Source organism: Branchiostoma floridae, chromosome 15 (assembly GCF_000003815.2).
Source record: "Branchiostoma floridae strain S238N-H82 chromosome 15, Bfl_VNyyK, whole genome shotgun sequence".
Classification (NCBI taxonomy): domain Eukaryota; kingdom Metazoa; phylum Chordata; class Leptocardii; order Amphioxiformes; family Branchiostomatidae; genus Branchiostoma; species Branchiostoma floridae.
The window spans coordinates 17171224-17183604 of NC_049993.1; the positions used below are offsets into that span (position 1 = coordinate 17171224).

A 12381-nucleotide genomic window follows, 5' to 3' on the forward strand; every position below is an offset into this window, starting at 1 on the left:
TCCACTGCTGGACTAAGAAGGTCAATTCCTTGGTCAATTATTTCTTGTACATACAAGGCTGTCTATCTAGATCAATATACGTGCCTACACCGCGTTATATGGCGTCAAAGGCTTTCAAACAATGTGGCCAGTACAGGACCCTATGTACACAAGGAAATAGCCGCGGCAGTTGATCATTTCCAACAGACTGGAACAGTAGGTCAACACAGCAAAGTTTTCACGGAGGTGTATCGGCCCCTGAACAGCCTCTCACACGAAACTTCAGGTTGCAAAGTATTCAAACTCAATGTACCATGAATGCTTTGAAACCGCGAACGGGTCAACAAAGCAAACTTTTCACATGGACTTGTTAGCCCCTTACACGAAACTTCAGGTGAAAAACTTTTTGTACCATGAATGTTTTGAAACGGTGAACGGGTCAACAAAGTAAACTTTTCACAGGGACTTGTTGGCCCCTGAATAGCCTCTCACACAACATTACACAAGCAACTGGATATAATTTTGGAAACTGTCAGACGTTTCAGATAGCATCCACTATCTTTCGTCAGAAACACCAAAGAGAACCAAAAGAAACTATTTTTATGCCTAACTATGGCTTCAAATCAAAAGCGCTGTTCAGCAAATTTTAGATCATGCAATAGGAAACAACTTGAAGGTAAACCAAAGTCAAACTGAAGACAATTTTGGATCCCAGTTTGAAATGGATACTTGGTGCTATTAAAAGGTCCTTATATTTATCAAGTGGGTCACCGTTTGAGATAATGGTTGTTTTTTTAAGGGCGCCACTTCCTGGTTTGGGTCGGGTTACTAAGAAAGCCTGGGCTAGTCCTATACTTCAAACTCACGTCCTACATTACAGAACATGAACTGCTACGAAGCTAAGTTAGGGCTAGGATTTTCTGGACCTAGTACTCTTCAAGAGAAAACTGGTCTGTCAGGTTTGTAACACAAACAAGCGAAGAGCAGAACTTTGACCTCTCGGTGACACAAGACCATCCAACCCTCTTAAGACCTATCAGATTAGTAGTTCAGCGGAGTTTAATGGCCGCGTTTATTTGCATGGCCTCCTTCGGTCAATATTGACCATGATAAAATCCTTTAGGTTACTAATCGACTCGTCGGCGCTGTGTTCAGATACGTGCGTCCTGACATGTATGCCACCTTCCGGTATATGCTAGCCTGGAATCTAGACTCCAGGCCGATCTAAAAAAAAATCTATCGCGTATAGGGTTATGTGAGCTCAAGCTGGGGTCCGGTATCCAGGCTAATGTTAGTCAAGTCTTACCATCGCCTGAGGTAGAATTTTTGAGCGAATGGAAGGTGTTTCGGGTTACTCAGGTTCATAAGCGTACAAACATGCAGAAACACACACAGACGTCCGACTTGTAAACACTCTTGGCGTGGCCTCAGACACACCCGGTCAAACTTTTGACCTCCAAGCAGATATACTATAGTGTGGGATTATCCTCGTACATTGTCTACGTTTCTCCGTGTAGCTGACAAGCAATCATCCCAGATAGCCTGTGCAGAGTCAGGTTCATTTGCTTGTTTGAACCTCTGTTTTTTTCATGAAAGCTCTGCAGGCCGCTTTTCATTGAGGCAATGAGGGAAGAGGCAAGGGTCATTTAAAGTCAACAGTTTACATCATTTAAAGTCCTAATAAGTCTATAAGTTTATATACACAATTTTCCATACATGGTACAAAATACACGATAGTTCATATCTAGACATATGCAGATACACGCAGAGACTTCCGACGCATAAACACTTCTGTCGGGGCCTCAGGCACAACCGCTCAAACTTTTGACCTCCAAGCAGATATACTATCCTCGTACATTGTCTACGCTTCTTCATGTATCTGACAAGCCATCATCCCAGACAGCCTGTGCAAAGTCAGGTTCATTTGCTTGTCTGAACCTGTTTTGTCATGAAAGCTCTTCAGGCCGCTTTTTGTTGAGGTAATGAGGGAAGAGACAAGGGTCATTCAAAGTCAACAGTTTACATCATTAAATTCCTAATAAGTCTATAAGCCTATATACACAATTTTCCATACAACGTACAAAATACACAATAGTTCATATCTAGATATATGCAGATACACACAGCGACTTCCGACGTATAAACACTTCTGTCGGGGCCTCAGGCAAAACCGCTCAAACTTTTGACCCCCAAGCAGATACGGTGTGGGATATCGTAGTTATTAGTAATGTCTAAGTTTCTCCATGTTTCTGACAAGCCATCATCCCAACTAGCTTGTGCAGAGTCAGGAAAAAAATATGCAAATGTTTAACAAGTGATATACACCCTTGAACTTGTATCCCGGCGACTTTGCAGATAACCATGGAGTTAATCAAGTTTGAAAGTTTTATGACGCAATAAAGTGATTTTTCAAAGATGGGTATCATATTGCAAATAACACCAAAGCAAATGTCAGCACTCAAGTATAAATTCTACGTGTAACGGGACAAGTTAAAGTGTATGAATTATACACTTTATACTCTACCCTTTTCAAAATGCTTGGCTACGGATTTCAAACTTGACTACAAGATCAGCATTTAAAACTCACGATTGCCACAGCAGGTGTTCCAAAACTCGTCAGGACAAGAGCAGGAGTATGACAGAGGCGTCGCGCCGTTGTGACAGAAGCGGTTACAGGCCTGAGTCTGTGGTCCCGGCGCCCCACAGCCGCTAGCCGTGCGGGTCTGGGTGCCTGCGTTCCCGCAGGGCGCGCTGCAGGCGCTCCAGCCGTTCCAATGCCAGTCGCACCGCCGCCGACGTCTGCGTCGCCACGATTTTACGTCCGTACAGAGCAAGGCGAGGATCCCGAAAGACAACAGAGTTCTAAACACGGACATATTTTTACACTCACAAGACCTACATTTACAAGTACAGGTACTAACGAACGATTAAACGGATCATTAGTAAGCACTTCTGTTGTCCCCTGTCCCCTGCATGACTCACATATCCAGTATGTGTTTCCTGCTTGCCCTAGGTCGGTTAATTAGTACCCTTCAGGTGCGTACGGTTTTTCATGCTCCTAAATACAATCAAGTACTGTCTGATAAGCACAAATACGGATCGTACCATTTGGAGGGTAAACAAAATCAGCTTTGTAAAATGAACCTCAAATATAAGGAGATAGAAAGAGAAGCATAGTACAATGCAACCTCGTAAGTAAATACAAGTAAGGTACGATAACTATGACAAGAACACGTGACAGAAATCAATGAAAATTAGCCAAACAATGTTCCGCGAGTCTCGTCCCTCCCTACGAGAAGCAAGTGGTCTATTCCTTGTATGACACTCTAGACGCGCCCTGGAAGAAAACACCTTCGCACATTGTGGGTACCTGTCACGTAAGCGCTCTGAAGAACTTTAGAAACACAATGGCGGCGAGACGCCCGGGCCCGCTGTGGCCGTGGCTGCTCGCTACAGTCCTCGGGACCGCGTCGTCTGCAAGTCTGGTGAACTACAAGCCGGGATCCCGGTACGACTATGACTACAGGGCCTCCACTGTCGTGCATGATGTCAGCCAGGTGGTCACAAAGGCGCAGGTAGGGGCAAAACAAGTTCAGACCTTTCTGCATAGAAAACACTGCGCGGTCCCTATAGGCCTATTGTAAGATCCCTTTGCCGATGTTAACGAAACACTGTGACAGCGATCGGCGTGACAAGTTTGTGGTGATAAAAGCAAGCTGTTCTTCCCAGACGGCGAAACGTTACAGTTGTGAAATATGTGTGTTGATAAAGTAATGAATGACAGACTGGAATGCAGTCTTGTTGGTACAAGTCCCAATATTCAGTCGGTTTGAGATAATGGTTGTTTTTGACAGGCGCCACTTCCTGGTTTGGGTTGGGTTACTGAGAAAGCCTGGCCTACATGATGTAGGCCTATTGATATAATTACGTAAACGTAAAGTTAATGAATGTAAATATTAAGTTAATTAACTGCTACGAGATTAAGGTACTAGAAAAACATTATGGCGTAATCGCAGGGAGCTGTTAAAAACGTTGTTCGTATTTGCTCAGCGCGCTTAATTCTTGTCTTTTTGTGGGTATTACAACTAATATGGCGTGATACACACCGGAACTTTTATATACTTGTCTTCGCTTTGTTTCCTTTTAGTCATATCACCATTGTTATGTGTGATAGACATTAAGTAAGCTGAATTAATTGTTTTGCTGTTCTCAGTAAATTGGAAGTTAATTTGCAAGTTCATGCCCGTAGGCTAATTGCAAGTACATGGTAGAAACAAAGATAGAGGATATGCATGTAACAATGAACAGTGATAAACACTATTGTACAAAGAGACAACACGAAAAGTAGAGCTTTGGGCCCCCCAGCGAAGTGGGCGTTGGCTCACCTAGCAACACATATAGCAACCACCTTTGCCCACGGTTTTCACGGATTTTCCTCCATTGTTCTCTCAGTGCCTTGTACACCTAGTGTGAAAACTTTTCAGGTAGGGTGTCGCTAGTGCTGGGCCAGGTGAGGACTAGTACCTGGCACCCTGTGAAGTGTGAATAGGCATCATACATATGGCTGTCTGGGAACCCAAGCTAGGATGTGTATTGTAAGAAATAGAACAATGGGTTTAATTTCAAAACGTTTCATGTGTAAATACAAGGAGCTTTTATCATACAAGCTAGTCTCTTTACTTGAAAAGTTTTGCGGATCCACATTTAGACAATTTACATAAACTAGTTGCTGTATCTAATTCAAGCAATGAGGTTTGAAATTGGATTTTAAACCTCCTTGCTTGTCACGGCCGGGCATATAAAGTCGCCAGACTTCCGGAAATTACATAGTGGAATAAGTTTATTTGCAAGTTCGTGCCCGAGGGCTAATTGCAAGTACATGGTATAAACATAGTGACAATGGACAGTCATGAACAATATTCTACTCTAATACATGTGTACTAGTGTTGGCTATTTCTAAACAGGTTGTGTTTGACTTCTTTTTGGAAGCAGAGGGAGACGAAAATACCCACATAAACTGAGCTTCCCGTTGCGCAAGCCAGTATTATGCAGAACAGAATTGTTGATAGTTGTCAGTTTCCCTTGACTTGAAAATCCTAGTGACTCGCAGGATATCTTTTTTTTAATACAAAAGAGGGGTTCAAGACTCAAATTTTTGATAAGTGTTCTTTGAAGGAGCAAAAATCCCCTTGCCGGAGAAAAAACTAGACCTGGCACCCGGTGTTGCAGGTGTTGTTGACACATCGGCACCTGCCAGTTATCACGAGGTTATAAATATAAACATAGACCTCGTGTCTGGGGTAAAGCGCAGAATACCAAATTAGCAATTCAATTTCTGGACCAAAATGCGAGCTGGTGTAGACATTTTTTCTTTATTTCATTGCACATTTGTAACATGTAAAAATCATACATGATAGAAATACAGTTTGGAAAACATTAATGATGCTTACTATCTACAATACTACCTCCCCTCTTATGTATCTAGACACAGGCATTACTACATACAATGTACATGTAACATGGCAGCATATTTGCATATTGTTACAATAGACATTATTAGTCCCACTGGCTTTTATGTATAGGGTTTGTTACCTAGGACTTTTTGACAAGGATGTTTTCATGCCGTTTTATTGTGCTCGAGTTTCTGTACAGGCGTGTCATCCTGAGTTTCTGTACAGCGCTTTCCTCCCTGTGATTTCATCGTTACCCTATACTACGTCTCAGTCTAGAACATAATGGATATTGACATTACGAAATTTTCACATGTGTCTCTCTTGTGGCTTTTATCTAAAGGGTAGTCAGTCGTATTAAAGGCATTGAACTATGCATGATTTAAATGTGTCTAAACTGAAGGCATTATATAAACTACACTGTGCTTGAACGTCTTATCAACTATACAGGAAGGGAGAAGGATGCAGGGGAGAGGAGAGAGAGTGGAACGTCCACATCTATATTTAGTCCAATGTTCAGGTTTCTTACCCGGACAGGAGTAGCCACATATAGCGTTGACACAGTACTGGTCTTCACGACACCCTCCTTTGTTACTCCTGCATTCGTTGATATCTGCACACAAAATTACACGGTTACATTCCATTGTAGAAACTCAAAGTGTATTTATCAGAACAGGAATAGAAATAAAACAACCTGAGCTAGACGCACAAGAAAAGTGTACACAAAACGGTATAATATTATGGATAGCACCACGTAGAAACACCGCAGTGTTTCAAACTTACCGTTACACACCCTCCAGTGTGGTCCACTATCACGATACCCTGCTGGGTGTGCCCTCTCGCATCTACAACCAGTCTCACATGGCCATTTGTTGCACGCCATGTCGTACAGGTACTCTCTCTTGAATGAGAAGCCACACACCATTACTTAATATTCATATATTACCATCCAATGGAGATGCGCAGTAAATGAGACTTGCAAAGACTATATGGTCCAAGTCATGTATCAACATTGAATTTAGTTACAAAACATTTCAAGTGAAGAAAAGGGTAATGTGTTTGGCACTTAGAGCATAGTAGAGTAGAGTACACCGTTTCGGCCAGGTAAGAGTCTTTTTGTACGATTTGGGCTACTCTTCAGTTGATCGTCATCGTGGGCCTTTGTGGATTGTCCATTGTTTTTTTTAATACTGGTTATAGATCCATGTGTTAATGACTATCATTAACACATTGATATGAATAGCTAAGGGGCTCGTCTACTCGTAGTGATTGTAAACTGTATCTAAAATATTATTTCGCATAGTTCCGAGTGTCTAAAGAGAGAAAGTATGATGTAGCATTTCTTACCCCTATTCAGGGGTGTGTGCTTTTGAGGCGGCACCAGCTTTCATGTCGCATAGTGCTACTTACACTAAAAATTTCACAATTGATTGAACCATTAAAACCTTACCGTACTGTCCCAGTTGCCGTAGTAGTAGGCAGCTTCCCAGAAGGTACAACCTTCTCCATAACACTCCTCCCACAAGGTCCTTTTCTTTCTAGATCGGCTATCAAGGAAACTGTTTGCTTCTTCTTCGGTCGAAAAGGGTGATAAAACGTCATCGACATTGGTCTGGTCATCTGAGCTTAAACTGTGAAAGCGAATAGTAAAAATTAGCTCAATCGATTGTTTTAAACGTCAAAGATGATACTTACAAGATGAAGTACCAAATGGCATACGGATGTGAATGTGAAAACTGCCATAGTACAATTCTTACCCAAGAACTGTAAAATGTAGCCTTGATCACATACATATATCGATTAAGGTCCTTGAAAACATAAATGAAATAATTCTATTTGAACTTACCACAAAATCGTATGAAAAGTCAGCGACACAATGGCCGCTAAGTACAGCAGCAAGGGTCCGGTGGTGTTCATGATCCTGCTTTTCAAGAATAGGGGAAAATTTGTGAGTTTCTTTACATGGCCGAAAATCCATAACAATAACATTGCTGAAAATCCGAGACAAAAGAAACTGCACGCCATGTGACTACAATTTAACATATAGCTCATTCAAAACTATGCCATCTGCTATGTAAGCATGTTACTTGCCCGATATTCAGCTGGAGTCTCGGGTTTCACTGTTGAAAAGCCTCCATAACTTGTCGCACCTTGGCTGTTCTGCGTAGGGGGGATTCGGACAATGGACTGGACATAGTGATGCTAGAGGTCATCTTTTCTCCCTAGCAACCTTCCTTACTCACTCAATGAACTTGCCAACAAATGCCTATTTAATGTCCTTGTGCCGGCCAAATCACATATTTATAAGACACGTTGTGAAAAAAAGTAACAACGTTCAAGCATAAAAAGCGTTTTAAGGACAGGACCGTTTTGCATAATCCAAAGGCGATTTTCGTTTTACGCAATAGATATAATCAAATGATATTTGATGATATGATGAGTAACTTCTTCTTCTTCTTCTTTTCATCCTGTCGGACGATCAGTTCCGAGGGATCGGGAGTGTGCGACTAGATCGGCTCTGCTCTTGCCCAGTTTGCCACAAGTCACTTCAATAAGCATTGAGTTAGAGAGAAGATTTCAAAATTCATTCTCTATTGCTATTCGTTTGGAGGGGGAATTGAACCGTCCAATAAAGTTTTCTTTTCAGGAGACGTCATGATTTATGATAAGCAGGCATAGAGGGACTAAGGCTGCCTTTCCACCCCAACAACCTTCCTGTTCGGAAGGTTCCTAAGTAATAATATTAACCCTGTCAGCCACAGTAATAAAAGTACGTCTGCTTTTGTGTGATCAAGACAATGGTTGCTTTTCATCGGGGGGGGGGGTAAAGACCAGGTTACCAAGTCAACGATCAAATAAAGGCTCAACAAAGACCGTGGGGAAGAACCAGGCTCATGGAAGTTAGATGGTGTTGACGGGGATCACTTGAGTTCATATTAATTGTAGTTTATCAGACCAAAAATTATCAGATAAGGCATGTAGGTTATTTGCATTTGTCTTCATCCGCACGTGATCAGCATTTCCGGTCACTACGGGAATGGTTCTGTTCGTTTGCGCAGACGTCGTCGGTTTGATTTTTTGTTTGATGCTCGCTGCGGCGCTATTGACACTGGGGCGACTGTGGATTTTTAATCTTGTTACAGGTGTTTCAGTTTGCTCGGGGGAATATGTAGATACATGTAAATACACACACAGATTTTCGTCGAGTAAACACTTCTAGAAAGGCCACATACACGACCGTTCACACTTTTTAAGTACATACACTATACACTGTAAATGATATCTGCATAGCAAGATAAACGTTCAGCACCTGTTAACACTGGATTAGGTCTGTGCAAGTGTGCGCAAATAAACATAAACTCGTGTCTGGGGCAACGTGCTAGTTATAGAGGTGAACAATTAAACTTCTGGTCCAAAAGACGAGCTGCAGCCGACTTTTTGCTTTATTTTATTGCACATTTGTAACATGTAAAAAGTACACATAATAGAATACAGACACAATTCGGAAAACATTTAGTGATGCTCACTGTCTTGAATTAATACCTCCCCTTTTGCTTATTTAGCCAAATTGATAACTACATACAATGTAACAAAATAACACATTTACATATTGTTATAGACGCTATTTCAACTACCTTTATGGCTAGAGTTCACATCCTTAGACATTTGACGGTGTTTCGAATTCATCCTTGGATTTTCTGGTTTGCTCCTTGGGGCATCTGTACAGGTTGTCATCCCTGGGTCTTTGTGGGTTTCTTCCCTGTTATCTCACTTTTACATCTGTCAAGTCTCGGTCTAAAGTTAGAAAATATTTAGGACTTCAAACGGCGGTGTCCGACATACGTCACAGTTGTGGGGTTTGCATCAAAAGGGGAGGCGGTCACGGTTAAGACTTTGAACAACACTTAATATATGTAAATGAATCCTAAAATTTTCTACGCTTGAACACCTTTCTAACCATGCCCCACGATCGCATCTCGTCCACCGTACTAATGTCTTACCTGGACAGGAGTAGCCACAATGAGCGTTGACACAGTACTGGTCTTCACGGCACCCTCCTTTGTTGGTTAGACACTCGTTGATATCTACAAATGAAAATCAGACTTTTAATATTCCATCGTATAAAATGTGTTCAAACGTATGCTAACTCGATCTGCCGAATCAAAGTAGTTTTTGTCTTGCTGTATGTCGAAAGTATAATGCATATACATAGATCAACCTGAGGTAGAAAAAAAAACAAAGACAGTGAGTTGCAAGCACTTTTAAATGCAGCATTATCTACATGTATTATGGTCAGTACTTCCGCAGCGTTTAAGACTCACCGTCACACCTCCTCCAATGTGATCCACTCCCAGGATTCCCTCCTGGATGCGCTTTGGCGCATGTGCAGCCAGTCACACATGGCCATTGGTTGCACGCCATGTTGTACAGGTACTCTCTCTGGGAGAATTTTCACACCGTTTGTATCAATTATTCTTGAGTGTGTGTATGTGTGTGTTGTCAGTACTGTAGCGATTATAAGTATAACGTTACATATGCATGTATGTATGTATGTATGTGTGTGTGTGTGTGTGCGTGCGTATGCGTGCGTGTGTGTGTGTGTGCGTGTGTGTGTGTGTGTGCGTGTGTGTGTGAGCCGCGTGGGTGCATATATATGTGTGTGTGCACGCGCGCTCGTATTTGTATGCATAAATGTTGTGAGCACTTCGTCAATCAAGTAATGTATCAAGTAATTTAAAACATGTTGTGATTTCTTATTAGTCATGGCAGTTGTAGGCATGGCTAAGAAATAGCTAGAATCTCGTTATCTGGTTGATCTTTCTACTAAAATGAGTCAGAAACAGCACGTTCATATTTCAAAGTGAACTTAAACGTCTTACCGATCCCTCGTAGCTCAAGACCTCGTCGACTTCATGGAAGCTACAACCTTCGACATAACACTCGTGGTACAGCGACCTCTTGTGTCTCGATGATCTTTGTAGGAAGCTGTTTGCTTCTTTTTCGGCTCGGAAAGGTGACGACTTACCACCGACACTGGCCTGGATATTTCTGCCAAAACTGTGTGAAGAGTATTAAAAAAAATTATAAAAAATATTTCTCAATAATATCAATCTAAAAATGTGAAGCAAATGTGACCTAGATGTTGTTAATCTGATATGACAACTGTCTTGACATCATTTATGTGCTCAGCGAAACTTTAATGAAGACTTAAACCATCAGTACTGGTATAAGTTTTAAACAGATTTCCCCTTTCAAAGCCCAATTATTACCCAAGAGCTGTAAAATGAACCTTGATAATATAATATTGATCCCCAAACATCAATAAAATCATTTCATTGAAGTTGAACTTACCACAGGTCTGTGTGAATTGTCAGCAAGAATATCGCCAGGCAATGACGTATCAAGGGTCGGGTTGTGTTCAAAAGCCCCATGTCTTTCTGTATACATGAAAACAACTGTTTTCGTTTTAGTATTACGGTTTTTTGTATATATCTTAGACGTAATGGGCATGTAAAGGTTGCCAATCTCAAAAAGACAGCAGTTATTGAGGGACAGTCGTACAAAATCCAGCTGTACTGTTACGTAGAAGGCTATGATAGAAAAGGCTATGGTAGTCGACACCATGGCTGAAAGTCCCAAAACAAACGAAACTAAGGACACGTACGTAGTCACTTTGATTTAACATATAGCTCCTTCAAAAGCGTGGTATCTGCTATGGTGCGGTATACTAGTACTTACAGGTCGTTCAGCTAACGAAAAAGAAACACAGGTTTCACTGCAGAACTGTCGGCCAACGGTCTTCAACTGGTCGCACTTTCATTTTTCTGGGTGGTTGGGGGACTTGAAAAACAAAAGCCTAACAAGAGCTGCAAATAGCAGTCAAAGTGTGACTCACGTTCCGTAAACACTAGCGAAGGTCCATAAATTTATTCTATACTGTTGTTCCTTTGAACCCGCCGATCGCGATAAAGTTTCCTTTCAACCATGCTGTAAATCGTATATAGATGTTGCAAAATGAGCAATTATCTTCCCATAAATTGCAAAAAAAGATACAGGCAAGCGAATGCTTATGTCGTAGAATGCCAAGTCAATCAACAGGTTAGAGTATTGGAACCCCGCTAAACTAGCCATGATGACACACTAGGCTATGACACACATACCATCGGCTCAACATGGCCTCAGGAGGGTTTCAAGACCAAGCTACCCAGTCAACGGCCATTTGATAGAAAAAAAGAGCGTGGCTATTTTGCAATTTATATATAATCCATTGTTCAAGGAACAGTAGAATCTCAAACGGTATATTACTTACAAGTTGTCCAGCTAACTATAAGAACCACTGGTGTCAATCCAGAAAAATCGGCCAGCGCTAATGTTTGCACTGAGGTATTAACGTGGACAAGAGATCGTATCAGATCGTTTTTCCTTCTTAGCAACCTTCCTTGTTTGGACAATGGCCTTGGCAACCAAAGCAAAGATGTACACTTAACACTTAATATTTCAAATCATTGACAAATAAAATGAAAATTGTTAAAGATTACGAGCTGTCCACAGGGAAAATATTTGGTATCTCTTAGATAAATGCGTGTAAAATGAAAATTGTTGAAGATACTGACAACAGAACAAGTCTTAGTTATCCATAGATAACGTTACATGTTTTATTCATGAGGTGCTTTCAAGCATACCTGTTTCTGACCTTTTGATCCCGACTCTACTTATAATACAGACTTTTCTTTGTTACCCCCATGAAAATCAACAAGTAACGTAAACAAAGAAGAGGAGTTAGAGTAATAATACTATCTTCTTGTTAAAAGTGCCGTTCTCGGAAAATAGCTTCTTTATATGGTAATGATCCTAATACAACGGCTTTGAATGTCTTATTATCTATAATGTATTAAACTAAAGATGATTATCATAACGAAAACAATTATGTATGCCAGTTGTCAAGAAGTGC

General features: G+C 41.2%; 1 protein-coding gene across 1 annotated transcript in view; it reads right to left on the reverse strand.

The window, feature by feature from the left end:
* The window catches only part of LOC118431574, a 32719-nt gene extending 21668 nt beyond the window's left edge, over positions 1-11051 (reverse strand). The window contains exons 1-4 of the mRNA XM_035842816.1: positions 10782-11051; positions 10310-10487; positions 9752-9869; positions 9431-9514 (exon numbers count right to left, since the gene is read on the reverse strand). Coding sequence (XP_035698709.1) covers positions 9431-9514; positions 9752-9869; positions 10310-10487; positions 10782-10861 — 460 coding nt within the window. The 5' untranslated portion in view covers positions 10862-11051. The remainder of the gene's footprint in view (positions 1-9430; positions 9515-9751; positions 9870-10309; positions 10488-10781) is intronic.
* Positions 11052-12381: the final 1330 nt, after the last annotated feature.